Here is a 22,305-nt window from a genome sequence, read left to right on the forward strand (position 1 = left end):
CCGCACGGTAGCTGGGGTGGTGGGAAGGATGATTGTCAGCCAGTTCTGTAGCGCCCATAAAGCATGCATGCTGCAGAACGTCGTAAAGAGTAGACACGAACTCCCCAATGACTCTCACATACAATGTTTAATATGTATACATTGAAATAGCCTGTGTAAAGTAGCTTTATGTCAAATGTCTGTGTGAGAGAGAACCAGAAGAGATCTGCTGCTTCAGCTGAGAATGTAAAATTGATATTCTGATCGCAGCTGATTTGGTTCGGCTCTAGGCTGCATCTCTCGGTTTATTTTTTTGTCAGAGTTGCTTGTGTGAGCTTCAAGGTGTGCTGTCTTCATTACTCCAGCAGCCTGTGGTTAAACTTACAGCCTGAGGTAACCCTCAGCTCCCCCAACTCTAGTTCTCTCCCCTGCCCCTCCCCCTCCCTTGCACATTAATTAATGGCCGCAGGGACAGCCTTGCAGAAGAATTCAAGCACAGGTTGGGGCAGCTGCTCACAGGCAGCAGAGAGGGAAAGGCAAAGAGGAGATAAAACAAGTGTCAGTGGGGTATGCGCGCGTTTGGGGTGATTCAAGCGTATTATCACTTCATAACAGAGCGGTCCAGACAGCATGCAATCGCAACAAACAGAAGCAAGGCACGCCACCATTTTTCATGCCGAGCTGGTGAAAGCATTTGGAGGAGCATCTTGTGCCTACTGGCTGCGATGGACAGAAAGCAATAATAGGGAGGGGGGAGTGACAGCAGAAAGCGAGGGGGGTTGGAGAAAACATTGAAACCAATAACAGCGCAGCGCTCTTGACGAGCACTGCGCTGATTATGTATAATTACAGCGCGGCGCTCGTGATGAGCCACGTGCTGATTATGTATAATTTACAGTGCGGCGCTCGTGACGGACACATATTAATCACAAGAGCGGACAAAAACTGTAGTTAGGCGGTGCTGCTTTCGGAATAAACTGAAGTGACGTATCGCATTTACAGCCAATAATAAGCCCTCTAAGAAAAGCAATGCCAGTGTTTACTAATGGCAAGCAGCAGGAGAAATTCCCCGGCAATAGGCAGAGTTCACCCCGGATACAGATTACTTGATGTCTCGGAGAGACCGCGCATGCGCGCTGCCTAGGCATGACCTAAAAACGGGGCGGTATTAATGTAAAGAGCAAAGAGGCTTTAGAATATAGGTAGGACTAGGGTGTACATAGAGATAGAGGAACAAGTGTATAGGTGATTGTAGCGGTACTAGTATATAAGCTGGGTAGTAAGAAGTCATAGATTGCAGGTAGGGGAAAGGTAACAAACTGAGGCATTATGGTAAGTGCAGGGGGTGAGCTACTAGCATATAGGTAGTTGTATAGATACAGGAGTATATGTAGGGGGTTAAGGTTCTGGGCCAAATGCAAAGGTATCAGGAAAAATGTACAGGTAGAGGAAAGGATATTTGTTGCTATGCAGGGGTTACAGTGATACTATATAGGCAGGGGTAAGGGTCCTAGCATATAGGCAAGGATGAATGTACGGGAGGTTTGAGGGTAAAGGTAGCCAGACATTGCCAGGGGTAGATGTAGAATGATACAGGAAGGGGCAGAAATATCAAAGTAGGGGTAGAAGTAGTACAGTTAAACCAGGTGTAGCGGCACTGTAATACAGGCAGGAGTAGAACACATGGGAATTAAACTGTTGAAAGAGAAGGGGGGGATGGGTCGGCTAAGGTAGGCATGAAAGAAAGGATAAAGTAGACAAGGAAGCGGAAGTAGGGAGGTTTCCTACCCAAAATTCATCTAAAAAGAAAAATAAAGGGTCTATTTGATACTGGAAAAAATGGATGTATGTTACTTTTTTCAATATGAAGTACATTCACTAAGATGGAAGGGAATTCCATTTAAGTCAAACGTTTTGAACACAGTGATTCCTGAAGAATATCTCTACAGGAAAGTTGTCCGTAAAAATATCTTCTTTCCAGAATAATGTACTACCTATTCCAGTGCAAATACTTCATTTCTTTTGTTTAACAACAAATTTTTATGATTTTCCGTAGTACCTGATGGGCCGAGCCCGGCAAGCAACATACATTTGAAAGGCATATTGTAAAAGCTCTAGGTACTGAAAATTTTCCACCCTGGAGGTCTGCAGAACATCAGACCAGAAACAGCCCCGATCCCCTCCCCAACCACGCACCATACATACCATAAAAACATGATATAAACACATCTAATGAGTTTCCGTCTACATCTGTGTAACTCGATTCACATTAAACTGGCAGGTCATTAACTACTAGACGTTTAAGAGGGTCTCAGTGTACTGGCTGCGTTATGAGGGACAAGTCGATGCCTCGGTATTTGGCCCACCCGGCCCAGATCTTCCTGTGCTTCTGTGGACAGCACCTTGCCTGAAACACTGCAATCTCAGCAGACATGCAACTATCCCTGGCTGTTTCCCAATTCGCTAGACAGCGTGGGGATATAGCCTTCCAGTGCTGTGCAATGTCTCACTTAGCCAATGTTAGGCCCTAGAAGAGAAGGTGTCTTTTATAGTCAATCTAGGGTCTGCTGGAATGTCCCATGCCAATACCCACGCCATGCAAGACAGAACGCTCGACCAGAAGTATTGCAGTGCCCCGCAGCTCCACACCGTATGGAGAAACAACCCCTTGTCCGAGTCACAGCGGAGACATGCGGGGGACTGAATAGCCCCTATCTTCCAGAGGCGGAGGCGTGTGTAATATATTCTGTGGAGATATTTAAATTGAATCAGCCTGTATCTAGTGGAAACAGCAAGGTACCTGGGGTTGGCCAGCGCCTCATCCCAATCATCGTCCGTCAGGGTGGGCAAATCCGCCTCCCATGCCTCTCGGGTACGATGTACAGGGTTTTTTGAATGTGTAGTGAGGGTTTGATAAATTTGCGGGCCCCCAGATCCCCCATCAACAACCAACCCTCTTACGGGGGAAACTCGGGTAAAGACGTGAGATGCCGTATCAGGGGGGGCAAAGCACGACGGAGCTGTAGGCACCTATGGAACTGTGATTTGTGAAGGTCGAAATCCTCCTGCAACCTCTGGAAGGACTTAAGCGTGGACCCCTGCATTATATCTCCGAGCGTGGATATCCCAATATCATCCCCCCTACGGAACCCCCTAGTGTCAAAACGGGCCGGAGGTGTGAGCCCTGCCAGAGGGGAGTTGCACTTATCAGCATGCCTCACCAACCCATAGACCGGACCAACCGCCTCCATATCTGAATAACTGTCCGACACGCCGGAGGAAGCGCCACCAAGGACAAGGAGCTGTACAAGAGGTGGAGCAGTGGGGCATCCGCCATGAAGAGCCTTTCCACCGAATAGGCCGGATCTACCTGAGAGCCATACCGCCACTCATTGATCAGCAATAGGTGTGAAGCCCAGTAATACGCCCGAACGTCGGCCGCCGCAATCCCACCGCAGTATGTAGACTGGATACATGTTGCAAGCGCCACCTGAACAACACCCCCCTTCCCCAGAGGAACATATTCAGGAGTGCATTTATTTGGAGTAAACCACGACGGGGATAGGATAGGGGTAATTCTGCAGCAGATAAAGCAAGAGTGGCAAATACACTATTTTGAAAATGGCAGATCTGCCATATAGCAAAAGGGGCAGGTGGGACCATACCGTTGTTTTGTCACGGACAGTGAGGAGCAGCGGAGTGATATTACGTGACCAAGCTTTGTTAGGACACCGCGTGCTATAAACCCCAAGGTACTTGAAACCTGCGTCATCGACAATCCGTTGCAAGGCCCAAGTAAGACTCCTCTACTCGCCGCATATGGGGAACAGGATAGATTTGGATGGGTTAGCGCATAGCCCGGAAATCTCCCCAAAGATCCGTAGGATTTGGAGCACCCGTGGCCCGGAAGCCCAAGGATCTGATATGAAGAACAGAGTGTTATCGGCATATAGCGCGATCCTGTTCGAGCACTCTGGCGACCAGTCCAGTCCTCGGAAGACAGAGTCCAGGCACACCCACGCGGCTAATGGATCAATAGCTAAGGCGAATAAAAGCGGGGAAAGGGGGCATCCCTGTCTTGTGCCCCCGCGAATGGGGAAGGAAGCCGAGCAATATCCGGCCACACGAACCGATGCAGTGAAATCTGTATATGATAATTTTACATAGGCTCTAAAGCGAGGTCACAGGTTGACAGCCTTTAAGAGTTTAAAAAGGGAAGTCCAGCTTAGCAAATTGAATGCCTTACTTATGTCTGCCAACACGACCCTGTGGGGCGCCCCCAGACGATGAACCTCTGCCATTGTGTTGTGGGCATGTCTGACGATGTGTCTGGTGGAGCGTTGTGGCATGAAACCAGACTAATCTGGATGCACCAGATCCTGGATACACGTGCGGAGGCGGTCGGCAAGGACCTTCCCCAGCAAATTCGGCTCGAAATTCAACAAGGAAAAGGGTCGATACGAACCCGGATCGTCGAGAGGGCGACCCGGCTTGAGGAAAACGACGATTTTGGCATGTCGCCAATCTGTAGGTAGAATCCGCTGCTCTGTAGCACCTTGAGCAGATGAGGTCCGAGAGTCCCATATGTGGGGGCATGAAGTTGCACTGGAATCCGTTTGGGCCTGGTGTACGCCTCGAGTGGGTATTGCATAGCGCCGTCCGTCCGCAGCTCGTCCAGGGAAATGGGTTTGTCCAGGGCGTCGCTTTGCTTGTCCGAAAGGCAGCGAGAAGGAATATCTGTGAAGAAGTCATCGATAAGGAGTTCGGCTATTACCTCGCGTTCCTCAGAGTGCCGCGTAGAAATTGGCAATGGCCTGTACCACGGCCTCTGGGGATGCGCACATGTTGCCATCCTGGGACCTCAATATGGGAACAAGCGTCAGGGGCGCTCTGGACCTGGCAGAGCCTGTAGAGCATCTGGCTGGACATGTCGCCTCATTGATAATTCCTATATTGGGTTGCTAACCAGGCCTCTTTGGCGCTATCACTATGCAGCTGATGGAGCTGCTGGTGAACATGGAGCGTATTACAACGTGCATTGGAGTCAGAACTTTCCACCATTAGGGATTGCAGTTTGGTCTGTCGGTCTTCCAGTTCATGTATCTGTGCCAGGCGGCGCTGCTTCTCCCCCGTGCGATAACTTATGTCTGCCCCTCTAATTGTGGTCTTGAAAGCCTCCCAGAGGATGAACGGGGATGGGGAAGTTCCGACATTAAAGCTAAGATAATCAGCAATTGCCCAATGTAACATCTCCTGATACTCTGCACCCCAGAGCAGCCAGGGGGACATGCGCCACCGATAGGGGGGTCGACGGGTCTGCAGGCCCAGCTTGAGTTGGACCAGCAAATGATTGGAAAGACCCCGGGGCATGATGGATGCATGTGTCACTCTGCGTATATTAAAGTTTATAGAAAGGGTGAGCAACCCAATATACCCTTGCGGGCTTGGGCAAATAATCTGTTAAAAAAAATGGGCAAGCAAGGGATTTTGTTTAAATTATCAGTGTCAGCAAGTTAGGGACTCTAGTTAATTAAGAACCCACACTACTGCTAGTCAGTGGCTGAAAACAGTTACTCTAGTACGAGTCAATAATGTTACCACACTAACAAAATGAATAAATATAATAACCAGGTAACAAGGCAAAAAATGCTTAAAACTTAATTATAAACAGGCAACTGAAGGAGATCTCATCAGGTTTCAATGTGAAAATTACTTCAATGGCAGCTGGTGGGAAGTCACGATCTTTTTAAAATCGGAGAACGAAGCAACAAAGTTGTCAACGTCGGCAGCAACAGCGTATTTGAAAAACACAGCTGTGTGCCTGTCGTACTAGTTGACAGAGGTCTGTTGTTTACCGATCACCTCAACCAGCATCATTGACCCAATTGGGAAGTGTATGTCTCAGAACTTTGATTTTTTATAGGGTCATCACCTATAATGCACAAAACCTATGTCCTGATGATGGTCTTATGAAACAATCTCCAAAAGACCGAAACGTCGACTATTGAGTCTAATTCTGCTCGTTACTCATCAACCACTATTGATTTTCATTTATTTCTGATTTGAAGTCTTTGTGTTATCATTTGTTAGCAGTCTAGACCTACCTTCTGATGTACTATAGGAGTATATAAGACACTCCTTTGATATTCCAAATGCATTTTCCTGTACCCTGTTTTATCACTGATTACATTTCTTTGTCTTAAAGAAAATAATAACTTTTTGATTAAAAAAAACCTGGTTATTATATTTACTCATTTTATTAGTGTGTTAACATTATTGACTCGTACTAGAGTAACTATTTTCAGCCACTGACTAGCAGTAGTGTGGGTTCTTAATTAACTAGAGTCCCTAACTTGCTGACACTGATAATTTAAACAAAATCCCTTGCAGGCCCATTTTTTTTCAACACTCTGTGTATATAACTGTGTGGGAGGAACAGATAGTCCAGGCATGAAAGAGTGGGGTGGACTGACGATGCATATGTGAACCCAGCTTCCGAAGGGTGAAAGGCGCGCCACGAGTCTGCCCAGCCCAGTGTATGTGCCAGTATGTTCAGTTTGGATCTAGAAGGGGGTAAATCTGGTGGTCTAGCTCGCCACCTATCCATGGGGTTCTTGATGTCATTCAAGTCACCACCCAGTATCATCAAGCGCCCAGGAGATCTCCCCATAGCGGTGTTAGTTTGTCTATGAATGTCTGGCCTAGCGGTGAGGGGCGTAGACACTCAATTGTGATCAGTTCACTGGCGATGATGCCAGAGACCACCGTAAAACGGCCACCCGGATCTAACTAGTGCCGTGTAACCTGGAGCAGAACTCTGCGGTGAATAAGCACTGCTGTGGCACACGCACCCCTTGTGAAGCCGGAGTGGTACACCATGGCAAACCCATATCGAGAGAGACAAGGAGCATTAGTGACCAGAAGATGTGTCTCCTGTAGTAGTAGGATGTCGGCCGAATAGCGCTTTGCTAGATTGAGCACCGCCCCCCGTTTGACCTTGTTCAGTAAACCCGCCACATTCCATGCACGAATGTTGATTACCCCCAACGAAGAATCATCCGCTGTGAGGGCCATACCTAGTCCTCAAAGTGTATAGTGATAAACAATGTAGTCCTCAAAGTGTTTAGTGATAAACAATGTGAGAATGACGGAGCATGGAAGTGCGTGCATGGTGCGTAAAACATAGAACTAACAACAAATGGCCCCCCAGACCCCCATACTTCCAGGAACAAGGAGTATCTGTTGTGGAGGAATCTCCTCCCATGCCCAAAACATGATGACCCAAGCGGTTCCTCCAATGGATCCCCCCCACCCAACATCATCCAACATTAAAACGTTCAGGGCGTCCTATGTCCGGAAACTTCCAGGGCTGATAGTAGAGACCCCAACCCATAGGACCTGGAGCAACCCAGCATGGGGCCAGCGACTTTTCCCATTAAGTGAAGAAGAACAGGATAAAGTATGTCCATATGCCCAAAGCTACCTCAGTCCTCGGTGCCCGTCTGACTCTGGGCATGTCAATTGGAGCGGGATCTATTGCGCCTCATAGCCGTGTCTCTGCCTTGACGACCGCTCTGGTGTGAGCCCTGGGAGACGTACGAGCCTAAATGGAGCGGCAAGTGAGGCTTCAAGTTGAGTCTCTCATCTGTCCACAGGAAGACCTCCTCTGAGGTATCAGAGAAGAATGCCTTGGCATTGTAGATCACCTTCATCCAGGAAGGGAACAGCAGTGCGTGGGATAGGTTAAATTCTCGTAATCGTCACTTGACCGCCACTAAGGACTGACGCTGCTGCTGGACCAACCTGGTATAGTCAGGGAAGACCATGATGGGATGGGAATCTAAGGTCATTTTGTCTTTATGGAGCCGGGCATAGCGGTTGATAGCATCCTGATCAGCATAATTGAGGAGCTGGGCGATCACTGGCCTCGGACGCTTCCCAGGCGGCTTCTTGGTCAGAGCGTAGTGGGCCCTCGCGGTCACAAAGCAGGAAGACATGTCCTCTGGGGGCTCTAGCCCCTGAAGCCAGTCCGAAAAAAAGTTATCCATCGACGTCCCCTCACAGCCCTCTGGGAAACCCACCAGGCGGATACTGTTGCGGGGGGCCTGACCTTCCGCATCCTCGACCCGCACCGCCAGCTCCTGTAAGACCATGGCCAGTTTGTCTACCTTCTTCTGGAGGGTGGATACAGTGTTTTCCACAGTAGAGACCACTGTCTCCGCTTCAGTGATTCGGTCAACCGCCTTTCGGAGATCCTGGTGGCGAAACAATACCTCGGAGCACAAGGCCCGATCTAGGCCTCGAGAGCAGTCCGCGACTGGTTAATCACCGCCAGCAGCATCGCCGTGTCAGACGGCAGGCCCTCCGCAGCTTCCTTCCCAGCAGGGGTGGTGGTGTAGTGATCCATAGTCTTCTGCTTTGGAGCCGCCGCACCATGCCTGACTTTGCCCATGGCGGCTGGAGGAGCAGACCAAAGGGGCCCGCACCAGGTCGGCCCCCACCGCAGGTACGGCTGAAGGGTAGGCAGCAGGAGAAAGGCGTGCAGCAATCTGCGGTAAGCGTCACCCCACCCGGGGTCTAATCACAGGGCACCACCCCGGTGTCTCCAGCAGTCACACACACAGAGGCCCACAATGAATGCACAGGACCACCAGAGCAGCCCAGGTGCTGCAGAGGGGCTCCCGTCCCGGGGAGAAGGCCGACTAAGGATGGCACAGTCTGGCCGTACACGCGTGCCGCCAGTCGGGCAGTCTCAGGTTCACAGGCTTCACGTCGCACCCGCTTCCTCCGGAAAGCAGGTGCGAGAGGCAGCTGCAGGGCGCAGCACAGCAGGTACTGGTCACATGTCGGGCCACTCACCAGAGACACAGGGCCACAGGCGGCCAACATCTCAGCAGCAAGGTGGTCTCCCAGTACAACAGCCCAGGTCGGGTGCAGATATCAGTCGCCCCCAATCCGGGTCTCGTGGCGTACCCTCGCATAGGTGCACCCCCAGTGGCGGACTCCGCAACTCCAGCTAGGTTGATCAGTCCCTGATGGTATCCTGGGCAGACCAGGCAGAGCGTCGTCTTCGCAGGCGCCGATGTACAGGGCGGTGGGGGATGAGCACTACGATGGTGCCGTGGCGGCGATGAATGCCCTCCGCTTAGCCTGCATACAGCAGCCGCTCTCCGGATCTGATCCGCTTCCCGTGCACCCCAGGGGCCGCACTAGACAGGGCCACCGCCGCTGCAGCGGTCTCACCGGCGATGAAAGTAAACGGCAACCGAGGCACTGCCTCCTCTGCTCTGCCTTCAGCGCAGTCGCCACCTGTCAGGCACAGGTCGAGGCAATCCCAGCCCTTTACCGCCACCAAACCTCGTCAGCAGGGTCATGGTGCGCTCTGCAGTGAGTGACCCATGGGAACAGCAGCAGGGGTCAAGGATTATGCAGGATTCTGGCCCAGAGAAGGAGCGAACTGCGGAGCTCTAAGGAGTTGGGTCCACCATGTTCGGCTTTGAAGCCACGCCCCCCGTGCAGATACTTTAATAGCAGTCACAAGACACAAGGTCCTCAGTCACTCTTCGACCTCCTGAACACGTTTCTCAGAAGGAGTTTCTTTGCTTGCTTGCACAGTAACCTAGGATAAAGCAAGGCAAGGTCTAGAAGATGTGCTGTGTGGGCCCTAAAGTTAATTACTAATGGCACCAAGAGGTACAGGTGTAGAACAACCTACGAAGATGGATGCTAAAATCCTTGATGGATTTGCATTTGATATTCTGCTCATCGACAATTGTAACCTGCAAAGATATTAATCTAAAAAGTGAGTAAAAACTGAAAGAAAATATGACTGGCTGACTTAAGTAGGTTGAGATTCCATTGGTGGTCACATCTGTCAACATGCAAATAATTATTATCATCATCATTACTATTGCTACTACTACTATTACTACTACTGCTGCTACACCGCTGTAATTCTGCTGCTGGTATTAGAAAAAAAACCTGCATGAAAAAAACTTATAGTTAAAACAAGCCAGATATGAATGTCAGATGCAAATTCGGAATCACTAACAGGCACACAGTCCTTCACTTAGTACAACCGTTTAATCAATTTCACATAACATCACAGACATTATACTGTCAAACTATATTAAGATGATGAGAAACATAAAAGGGTGTGCAGCACCCATGTTTGGGAATAAATGGAACTACATTAGATGAACAATATAGCACCATAACACAGGTACAAAATAGGTGTTCCATCACATACAAAAGACACATCCCGACTACCCTTTTTTACACCATGTTCTATACTTAGTCACATAAAAGTATAAAATCCTGCAAGTGATGTTAACTTCAGGCAATGCTTCGAGTGCAGAGCATCGCGGGCAGTAACCCCACATATCAGTGCCAACATTTTAGAGACTCAAAACGCCTGCTTCCTTAACGTGCTGCCTCTTAGGGAAGAACGAGCGCCTTCTTCAGGGGAGGGAGGAAGGTGGGGTCAGCTTGCTAGTCATCCGGGTTTAATTTGTTTCTAGCTTGGCCATTTCCTGGACATAGATACCTATGCTCTCGCTGTCAAACAGCACAAAATAAACCGTCTTGATTGAAGAAGACATTGTAGACACAAAATAGGTAGAAATAGCTTTCAGGATCAGCTGCGCAGCAGTTTGCTTGGGGAAGCCATTTCTGAAAAAGGAAAAAAAAAGACAAGAATATTTCATCATAATATCGGATTCTCCAATGAAAACTTTTGAAGAGTCGACAAAAGAAAGAAAACGTCTTCAAAATAGTAAAGTTGACTTTTATAAACATAATTTACCAAGCCACTATGTACAGTAAATATATAAATAATTTATAGACTATATATAGTTATGTCACTTTATATCTATACTACTATTATAAAGAGAGAACTGTGAACCTTTGAGGCGGGTAAACTCGGGAACCACAGCGCCAATCAAAGCACCCAATACAGCGTTGGAAAGGTCAGGGTAAGCAGATGGTCATAGGCTATATATCAGCAAAAAATATATGTTACAAGGGCAAAGTACGTTCTTTGCCAAAGTAGTCCCTTGGAAGTAGTGCCATGTCTGAGGTGGGCGTGTGCGCGAACGAGGAACGTGCTGACATCACCGTCAGACATTTTGGTAAAGTTGAGGAAGTAAACCAGGAGCGCGAGGAGGAACCGCCAGGAGCGCGAGGAGCAGCGACAGGAGCGCAAGGCTGAGGAGCGGCGGCGCCCGCGATGGGCTAAGGTAGAGGTCCGACATGCCCAGGGGTAGGAGCGGCCACGAGCGCGGGGAGGATCGGCCACGAGCGCGAGGCTGAGGAGCGGACACGAGCGAGGGGAGGAGCGGCCAGGAGCGCGTGGCTGAGGAGCGGCGGTGGTGGTGAGTGTCACCTGGTCTTTGGCCCACGGCTGCTCAGGTGGTTGGGGGCCTGGGATTCGAGACGCGACATGCTGCCAGAGGTCTGTGGGGGCCCTGAAGGTGGTGGTTGCGTTCCGGAGGACTGCACGCTGAGCCTCATTGTCAACTGGGATTTGAGACGCAACATGCTGCCGGAGGTCTGTGGGGGCCCTGAAGGTGGTGGTTGCGCTCCGGAGGACTGCACACTGAGCCTCATTGCTCCCGGACAATGTCGGGGCGCGCTGCTAGTTGGTGATAAACGCGTGTTAGACCTTTTAACCCATAACGTGGCAAGAATTCCTTTCATTCTTCAATCAGCGTGCTATAAACTTTGAAGGATTGTAGGACATTTTGGGTACAATTATCTACATTTTAAATATATTGTAGGATGTTTGTAGAAAGAGCACTTAAGGGCTCATACATCACTTCAAAGTCTACGTATTGCAGATCTGATTATTGGAACTCTGCTTTTATGGCTGAGACGATCAGTCCACATAAAGAGTATTTTTAGAACTGCTACAAACAAGTTGAGCTCCATGAAATATCTTATGTCAACTACACACAAATACAAAGAGAATGAGGTCTGGGTTAGCACTCTTCACCTATTGACTTGTTTTGATAAGCCCATTTCAATCCCAACTTGTTTGAAATGCCTTTAACATGTTGGGTCAACCAACAGGAGCTCTGTGCAGCTCTGCATTTTGTAATAGTGATTTTCCTCTGGAAACTGGTAAACAAGGAGACAATCTAATTTGGGATTAATGTGTTACATGAGGGAATAGGATGGGGGTATACTGCACAGTGAGTAGATGCTTGCTCCAGATGCAGCAGGCAATGCAGAGGGGTGCAGCTAGTAGCAGGTATTGCCCCTGGAGCAGGTACTTGCCCTGTAGATGAGCAGTGTATACTCAATGCTAAGGCCCATCACTGCCACTAATGCCCCAGCAAGGGAACAGCACCACACCAACACCCACTAAGGCTGACCCCCTCTTCTTGCTGTCTCAGCCCCGAAGTAGGTGACATGAATGCTTGCCATCCATGGGAGGTGCACAGAGAAAAAAGGAATAATTTGGTTTACTCTCAGAAAAACATGTGTGGCTGTTGGCATGCACCAGATCACCGGTGGTATGTGGTTTGAATGTGCCGGGCTGAATGCTTGCTGAATAATTCCTTCTCCGCCCAGTGGCGTCCGCCACAAACAAAAGGTGGCGGGGCGTTTTGAGGGAACGGGGCAGGTGGATCACAGGGGTGGGGGGATGCATTGGGGTTTCGGGGTTTGCAACAGCTGGGGGATTGCAAAGGGGGGTTAGTAATAATATATATTAAAAAAAAAAAAGAATTTACCTGAAGCCGCCGGCCACTTTACACGTTGCACCTCCTGTCCTCTTCCTGGGTGCAGCAGCCCTTGGGACAGACTCCCATTCAATCCCTGTGTGCAGAGCAAGTATTGGCCTGAGCAGGCGGAGAAGACGCTCCACTCAGACCAGGGAGTCTGTGGGGTTTCTCCAGCCTGGCTGTTCAAAGCAGCCAGGCTGGCGAAACCTAAGTGCGCACGTGTGTTTGGCCGGCCTGAGACAGCTGGCCAACACATCTATGCGCACTTAGGGACGGCACATAGCACTCCTCGTACTTCCTCCCATGCCTCAGACCCGCCCCTCCCTACAGAGCTCTCTTACAGCCGGCAAATAAAAAATTAAACAATGATAGAAGTACGAGTTACTTACCTTCGGTAACGATGTATATGGTGGAGACGATTCTAGACACAGATTCCTTAACGTAGAATTATCCCTAGGCGTGAGACTGGATCCGGAAATACTTTCCTGCCACAGCATCTCTGCACACTGGGAAGGGGGGGGGGGGCTAGACCACTGTAGAAAATAGACTATCTTGACACTCGCTCAGCCATTTTGTACTCGGAATAAAAGTATATCTGTTACGTTGCCATTCACTCCACCATTTTGTGCTATACCCTTCATGACTGACCTTCTCTCTGTATCACAAACACTCTGGAGCTCCACTTTTGACCCGTCACATTCCATATACAGACACTCACACCCTGTTCGTGCTTTGGCCTGCCACAAACTGACCAGCCCATGTTCAACTAGTCAGACAGGGAGTTTCCCAGATGTTTATCGTCCTCACCCTGCACACTACGCCCGGCAGGGGTCCAAACAACTATCATTTGTGGACTTATTTGTATGAACATGCTTTTCTCCTACACCCTGCAGGGGTCTCACCGCTACCACCTGTGCTTGTCAGATTAACCTTTGTTTGACATATAATCATGCTACGCCCTGCAGAGGCCCACTGCTACCCCCTACAAACTTATCAGATTGACCTCTGTGTACTATGTAATTATAATGTTTTGCCCATGTCCTGCGAAAACCCCTAAAGGCTACTGACCTGCTGATCCACCACATTGACCATTGTTGAGGAATGTAATAAAGTATTATTGGTACAACTCCCTTACATGCCTGGAGCAGGATAGAGGGTATATAAGATGCAAAGTAAGAACACTCTGCAGACTGCCTCCTCAGACAGCTATGGGTATCTGTTGTTGATGCTTTCTCCATCTCATGAGATTGTAATAAATATCCTTTCTCTCCGTGCTCCAGAGTTGGTCTCAATCGATATTCCGGACCGGTGGACTATCGGGTGACCCTGCACCTTTTGGGTGGTCCCCCAAAAGACCCCCAAAATCCACACCAAGTGACTCCGCCCTGACGTCGTACGACGACGACAATAGAGAAGAGGAGGAGAAATACCTAGGACGGACAGCCGTCCACCAGAACCCAGGATAATACCAGGAAATCCTATCCCCCTGGAACACCAGACAGAGGACCACGCCAAATCGCTGGACAAAAAAGGGCGAAAACGCCACAGCACAACGTCGCAAACAGCATGTCAAGTTGGTGCAGCGATGCAGCGGATACTGAAACGACCCTGGAGCAGCACAAGCTACACTCCAAAAAAGAACAAAGAACCGCATCAGCGGTATACAGCGATGCGAAGAAAGGCGAGGACCCCACAAGGGCAATCCACACCCTCCCAGCGTAGGACAGAGCTATACACTAACTACAAGAACCCCATTTAGGGCAAGGCACGGCCCATTGAAAACATGGGAACCCCTCTTAGGGAAAAAATCCTGCATCAGAGGACAAGAACACAAAACCTGCAGTAGGAACTACAGATGGCTTAGCAATCAGCCAAAAATCACACACTTGCCAAAGGACTGGACCAATAGCCAGCAGAAGAGAGGGGCGAACCAAGGGACCCCGAAGGCACGTCAAATCACACAGAATATATAAACAGGCCTTTCAAAAACAGGAGAACGCCTCCCATCAAGCCCAGGACGATCAACAAGCCAACCTACTGAAAGGAGAGGCGGACGGAGTCCCGCAAGGAGACGCTGAATGGCGGAGTCCACATGAGAGTTAAACAAAAGAACCCCATCAAAGGGCAGTTCAACCCAACGCTCCCTAATATTCTCAGGAAAAACAGCATCCCGCAGCCAAGCATGGTGACGGAGAGCCACAGAAGTGGCCATACCACTGCCAAGAGCATCAACAACATCCAAGGCTGCACGGAGAATAAACGCGGCCAACTCCCGACCATCCAACACATGGTGCCACAGATCAGTGTTGGCACCCTCATGGGAGACATGAGAAAGAAGGGACTCCGCAGAATCCCACAGGCTGGAGGTCGTCCTAGCCTACACACAGAGTGTTGAGCGCCCGCAAGGCAGCACTGGAGGAAGCAAAGATGTTACGCCCCCAGGAATCCAACCACCGGGCCTCCCGAGACGGAGGAAACAACACCACAGGCAAGGACGGAAAGGCAGTCCGCAGAAGAGCGCCTTGAGTAGAAGGGTGGAAGGAAAGGCAGACTGGGTCGTGCGGCGCAGGACTGTGACTATGCAGGAGAGGCTGAGGCACCGGGTCGCCCGTGGCAGGACATTCCCAGAAGAGAATTGTGGAGTTACACTTCAAAGGGAAGGAACAGCTCCCGTCCAACAGAGCCTGGTGGAGAACTTCCAAGAGATTATCTGTTGGGAAAGGGGTGACATGCTTGCCCATCTGCAGAATGCCAGCAGCCGTAGAAATAGCCCGAACGAAGTCGACACTGGCCTCCGTAGGGCGCCGCGGGGAGAAAGCAATTCCTCCGTGGGTGACGGCTGCAAACTGAGCAGTCCGTCCCAAAATCCAGCTGTAGGGGAGAGCGGCCAGCCCCGGAATGGTGGGCGATCTACGGACGAGTGGGGAACCTGAGGGACCCCCGGGCAGGGTGCAGAAGCCGGTGGAGGGTCCCACTGCAGACTGCAGAAAAGAAGGGCCGAGGGCTTAGGCTGCGGGGACGGTGAAGAGCCCTCCCTGGAAGATGCCAGTGAAAAAGCAACAATGCGGTGCCCTGTCTCCGGAGAGGAAGAACCCAGCAGATGACAAACCTCTGGAAAGGAGGGAACCTCCTCAGAAGACGAATCATGGACCTGACGCCGGCACGGCGTACTATTGGAATTCACAGCTTCATGCGTTAAATGAGTGGGGTATCACCCCCAGGGATGACCCAGTAACAAGGGTAGAATGGTCGGTGATGGAAGCAAACACACAACACATTACATTTATGGCACAGCATGCTGGATTTCTGGGGCTGACTGAAGGCCGGGGATAAAGCCACTAAGTACGTGGTGTGGAGCCAGAGATAGTCAAAGGTGACCCCTTTTTGGAAATGTAATAAGCTAAAAGAGCTGCAGTAATTTGCGAGTTATGTCTGATTTGACATCACAGGTATATCCACATTAAGGGACCTTGCGGGAAGTGGGGAGATGAAATCCTTCCCGAGTTGCAAGTTGAATTCGAGTTGGATCTCTCTCAGCAAAACACTGACTTCCAGGTACATCATGCTCTAAAAGTGGATTTTGATTGACTGGTAAGGCCTGAAGGACAGTAGCCCTATTGAAAACAGAATGCTAGTGGAGGAAGTGAACAGAAAGGCAGTCTCATACACATACCGCATGCTTAACAATAGTCCAGACAACCTGCAGTGTCTCAGAGGTAGGTGGAAGGTGGAGGTGGATGTGGGCCAAATGGAAGATGTAGACTGGAAGAGCACTCTTATGCTCCCACGCAAAAAAGAGATTAAGGTGAGCTTTCAACTCATTCAGCTTTAAGTACTACATTGGATACACTACAATCAGAGTTGCCTATTCAAGATGAGTAGTTTGCTCCCCTAACTGTCTTAGGTGTGATTCAGAGGAAGGTTCTTTCTTACACACTTTATGGGATTGACTACATATTCAACAATACTGGCAAGAGATAATTTGGGATCTCTGATGATTCTGGGACCGCTGGTTCCGAACTCTCCCCAATTTATTCTCAGGGGGATATGGACCTGCGAAGGAGACAGGGTGGTGTATGAAACCATGGGTTATCCCCAGAAATTTGTGAAGGTGTGGTGGAGATGGAGATCCTATTATGGAGTACACAGGGAAGGGAAGACCAGCCCAGGGTCGCCCTCACAGCAGTTGGACCCTCTTGCAAGTGTAGAGGAGGAAAGGGAGGGAGGAAATCAGCTATTCATCTTGCCTTGCCCAGAGGAATGATATTACTCAAGCCATGCCATGGACTTCGCTGTATATTGGACCTGTGTTGATGCCCAACTGGGCAATGAGTCAAATTAAGTGGATCATTTTTTGTGCTTATGTATATACATTTGTGGATAATTATGTTTTTCTACAAAATATAAATAAGCACAGTTCTATTAAAAAACAAAACACTGTTGGTGATGGTCCTAGTTCTGTGGGCAAAGTTGCCATAGTGTTTCCCACCCCCGAGAGAGTGTTTCAGCAAGTTAGCATCTCGGTTTTTGGTGTTGTCAGAACCCCCTAGCGAGGGCCATGGGGCACGTAATGCCAACTAGGCCCAATGTGGAGGTTGAGGCCTTTTATTCCAGATGTCCCAGGGCCGTGACTACTAAGGATCCAAAGCAACTGGTCCCCTGCACTTGTCTCTCAATGGTAGCTGTGGTCGAGCAGTCAAGGTTCCCTAGAGGGGAGTGTAGAGACACATCACTGAAAAAGACTTCAAAGATCACACAGTATGAACAATAAATCCATGTCCAGTTAAATACTTGCTTTTGTACTTACACAATAAGCATTTTATTTCTAACTCTACACATGTACCATTCCCAGGCACAGATACAACCTTCACATAGCCACTACTCCCGCCCTGTGCAGCCCTCCACAGCTACCTGATGTAGGGCAATTGGTAAGTTTAGCACACAGCAGCTGAACTCCAAAAAGGTGAGTGAGCCTGTAGGCCTCATCCCAGTGACCTAGGGAAAAAAATTCCTGACACTACTACTGAACACTACAGGGTATGCTGCCACCACTGCACTTGTGCTGTTCAACTCCTGGTAAAGGCAGTAGCCTTTTACCAATATAAGGGTAGTGGTTAGGGTACCCCTTCCAGTCCAACATGATTGCAATACATGAAACAGGCCTAGGTCATGGCACTAACACATTATTCGTGCTCGCCTCTGACAAAAAATCAGCATTAGGGATACAGAAAACAGTATATTTGGGCCATCAGGGCAAGAGGACATGTCTCCAACTGCACAGAGGACTTTCTCCGTCTCAACAGCTGTATTGAGTCTGAGGTGGTTTATTATCATCCAGTGGTCAACGGCTCTGAGACAACCACTTAGTTCTGAAACTTTAAGGTCGTAAGGTTTTTCCAATTTAAGTATTATCTGGGTAACACCTGCGTATGATGTAAAAATATTTGATGAGTTCCAGAATAGTGTTAATATATACCTTGAGGATGAGTGACAGATAAACAAATTACCGAGCTTCAATAATGCATTATCTGATAGAGACTTCTAGCTGCAGATTAATTTTCTTCAAATTAGATACCCAAGCCTTACTCTCTCGGTGGTGGTCGCGAACCAATTCCTCACACTAGGAAGTCCTGCAGGACCAAAGGAGCAAAATGCCTGTCCCTGCGGACTAGGCTATCCAGGCAGTTGTTCTTGGCAAACTTGTGCAAAGAGGCCCATGTTGCTGCCTGACAGACGTCCAGGACTAGGACACTCTGAGCCAAGGTCATAGTCGCAGCCTTTCCCTTGGTGGAATGGGACCGTAATCTCTCAGGGGGCTGCTTCTTAGCCAGGGCATAGCAGATCTTAATGTAGAGAACAACCTAGCGAGAGATGGTCCTCTTCTGCACTGTGTGACCCTTCTTAGCTCCCACGTACCCACAAAGAGTTGGTTGACCACCCAGAACTCTTTTGTGCAGTCAAGGTAGAATGACAACGCTCTTTTGGATCCAAACAGTGGAGGTGGGCAGTGGGCTAGACTGACCCAGATGGAATGGGGTCACCACCTTCTGCAAGAATGAAGCACAGGTGCACATCACCACTTTATCTGGAAAAGACATCATGTAGGGAAGCTTACAAGATAGCGCCTGCAACTCACTCATCCTCCGGGAAGATGTTCTCGCCACTAGAAAGGTTGTCTTGATGGTATGCAGCCAGAGGGGATAGCTGTGTAAGGCTCGAAGGGAGCACAAAAAAGAAAAGTGAGGACAAAATTAAGGTCCCACAACGGCATAACAAAGGGCGTGGGTGGAAGCAAGTAAACCAGCCCCTTCAAAAATCTATTTACAAATAGAGAGCTAAAGAGAGAAGGGGTTGGTCTGGCAGCCGTAAAAAAGCGGATAGAGCAGAAAGATAACCCGTAGGAGTACACAAAGCAAGCCCTGCTTTGCAAGGGTTAGAATGAATAGAAGAACAGTGGAAAGAGAAGCAGAAAGAGGGTCAATAGACTCTGTACTGTACAATACAAACTTCTGCCAAACGCAGACGTATACCGTTTTAGTGGAGGGCCGCCTGGTCGCCAAAATAGCTTTTAACCTTCCTCATGAAGTATGCAATGTTATCAACTGCCGTCGCTCAAACTCCACACAAGGAGGTGAAGATTTGACAGGTTCCGGTGAAGGACCAACCCCTGCTGCTGTGACAGAAGATCCTCTCGAAGGAGCAGCCTGATCGGAGGATCAAAACTCATTTTCAGAAGCTCGGTATACAAGACTCTCCTTGCCCAGTCCGGAGCCACAAAAATGACTTGGGCCCAGGGGTTCCTGAACTTCTTCAGAATCCTGGGCAGAAGTGGTATGGGCGGGAAAGCGTACAGCAGGCCTGCGCTTCACTCACAACGAAAGGCGTCACCGAGCGATAGCCGCCTTGAAAACTCCAGCACACAGTATTGCTGACACTGTACGTTCTATTCGAAGGCTAACAGATCTAGCCAAAGATCTCCCCAGTTCTGAAAGAGACCTTGCGCCACCTCCAACTGGAGACACCATTCGTGATCCGCTAGGCATCGATGGCTGAGCTAGCCACCCTGGCGTTCAGAAAACCTGCCAGTTGTTGAACCACCAGGTTTATATACTGCTATTCCACCCATGTCCAGAGAAGCAGGGCCTCTCGACAAAGAGTCCACGACCCCACCCGCCCTACTTGTTGCAGTACAACATGGCAGTGGTGTTGCCCGTGAACACCTGCACTAGCTTCCCCTTGATAGATGGGAAGAAATGCCTTCAATGCCAACTGATTCGCTCGAAGTTCCAACAAAATCATGTGGAGCCCAGACTCCACCGGAGACCAGTGTCCCCTGATCTCCACCTCTCCCAGATGGCGCCCCATCCCAGAAGTGATGCATCTGTCATGACTGTGAGATCTGGTTGGGGAAGGGAGAGGGGTCTGCCATTGACCCAATAACGGTACGTCAATCCCCACTGCAGATCTCTCACAGTTAAGTCCGAGATCTGGAACACGTCAGTGAGATTTCCCCATTGCTGTGCTCACTGGAACTTCAGGTCCCACTGCAGAGCGCGGATACACCACCTGGTATGCTTTACCAACAAGATGAAGGAGGCCATGAGGCCCAACAGCCTCAGAGTCAGTCTCACCGAAATCCAGGATAGCGGCTGAAACATCGGATTCATAACCTAAATATCCTGGACTCGCTGCTTGGGAGGATAGGCCTGAAACTGCACTGCGTCCAGAACAGCCCCGATGAAAGGGAGCGTCTAAGAAGGAGTTAGGAGTGACTTTGGTACGTTTATAGAGAACCCCAGCAAATGAAGGAGGTTCACAGTAGTGGGAGACGACAGCCTGGGGCAAAGACGCATTCAACAGCCGGATGTCTAGGTAGGGGAAAAAATAACACCCCTAACCTGCGCAGATAAGCTGCGACCACCGCCTTCACCGTGGTGACACCTAAGGGGCACTGGTAAGGCTGAAGGGGAGCACAGTAAACTGAAAGTGTTTGTGGCCTACTTTCTACCACAGGTAACGCCTGTGGCCTGGCAGGAGGGGATGTGAAAATACACATCCTGAAGGTCCAACGGTACCATCCAAACTTCTTGGTCTAGGACTGGGACTGACAAGACCAGAGCTAAAGTAAGTATCTTGAACTTCTCCTTCTTGAGGAAGAGATTGACGGTCTGAAGATATAAAATAGGCTGCAACCTTTTGTTCTATTTCGGAATCAGAAATAGTGGGCATAACAGCCACTGCCTACTTTTGAATCCAGGTCCCTTTTTATAGTTCCCTTGGCCAGGAGAGCTATAACTTCCTCTTGGAGTAATTTTAAATGATCCTCCACCAGAGGTTTTTGATTTGGCAGAATGGAAGGAGGAAAAGAAAGGAAAGGCAGACAATAACCCTCCTGAATGATCTGCAAGACCCACTTGACTGATGTTATGGACCTCCAGTAGGGGAGATGATGATGGATTCTCCAACCAACTGGAGTAGTGTGATCTTGAAGAATCAGACTAGGAGTGCTTGGAGGCTGCAGCTGCAGAGGGCAGGGTAGCCGACAACTTCTAGCTTCCATTCCTAGGAGGGAATGAACCGCATCCATGTCCCCACACAACTTCGGAAGTCTTCACACAACGGTGGCTGGGACAGGGCTGACACGGCTGGAACCCCCCGTCCGATATCATGAAAAGGGCAAAAGCTAGACTGGCCATGAGCTGTAGAAGAGGCCCAACGATCTGGCCATTAGTCGAGAGGCCTTGAACCGCTCTAGGGCTGGGACTGTCTTGTCCCCAAAAAGACAAAGTCCATCAAACGGCATGTCCATCAAGCTTGCCTGAAAATCACACAAAAAGCAAGAAGTTCCAAGTCAGGCGTGGTGCTGCATGGCTGCTGTTGAATGAAATCGCTCTGCCCAACTAATCAGTTGTGTAGAGGCCACACCTTATGGTGAATTTTGCTGCATTTCTCTCGTCCTTAACCGCCTGAGAGAGCACAGCTCAGGCCTCCTAAGGGCCTTGTGGCAGCACTTGTGCAATCATCTACCAAAGGCAGAGGGAGAAACAGACCAATAAGCATGCGGTATACACCGACTGCAATGCCAGGCTGGAGGAATATTCCCTATCTAGAGGGGCGGAAAGGAACGTGCCCTGGGAGGGAGAAGCTTGCACCACCAAGCTTTCAGGAATGGGGTGCTGTCTGAGAAACTCTGGGTCACCCCCGGAGCCAGGCGATGGCGGGTGAAATTGTCCTATTCACAGGGGCCCCTGTGCTAGGTTTGGACCATGTGCCTAGAAGGACATCAGTAAGAGCCTCATTGAAGGGCAAAAGGGGTTCAGAGATGGAGGCCCCAGGTTGAAGCACTTCAGTCAGGAGATTAGTCCTGACCTGCACAGAGGGCAACATAGGGCAACTCCAGTCCGAGGATCTCCAGGGCATAAGATGCCCCCACCTCCATAGCCACAGCTAGCGGAGGCTGCATGCAAGTATCTGGGGAAGTGTCCAGTCCACTGACCTCCCCAAGTTCCCCATACCAGTCCTTCTGCTCTACAGAACCATCATAGTGTTCTAAAAGGTCCATAGACCCCTCCCAATACTCTGCTGTGCCTAAAACAATCAA

The 22,305-nt window shown here is 49.6% G+C and overlaps 1 protein-coding gene across 8 annotated transcripts in view; it reads right to left on the reverse strand.

The window, feature by feature from the left end:
- Positions 1–10,043: 10,043 nt before the first annotated feature.
- MACROH2A1 (macroH2A.1 histone) overlaps positions 10,044–22,305 on the reverse strand; it is a 198,593-nt gene continuing 186,331 nt past the window's right edge. For all 8 annotated transcript variants that reach the window (XM_086931512.1, XM_086931508.1, XM_086931510.1 and 5 more), the window contains exon 10: positions 10,044–10,650. In XM_086931512.1, coding sequence (XP_086787638.1) covers positions 10,485–10,650 — 166 coding nt within the window. In that variant the 3' untranslated portion in view covers positions 10,044–10,484. The remainder of the gene's footprint in view (positions 10,651–22,305) is intronic.

The sequence above is a fragment of the Lissotriton vulgaris genome, chromosome 7, assembly GCF_964263255.1.
Source record: "Lissotriton vulgaris chromosome 7, aLisVul1.2, whole genome shotgun sequence".
NCBI classification, from domain to species: domain Eukaryota; kingdom Metazoa; phylum Chordata; class Amphibia; order Caudata; family Salamandridae; genus Lissotriton; species Lissotriton vulgaris.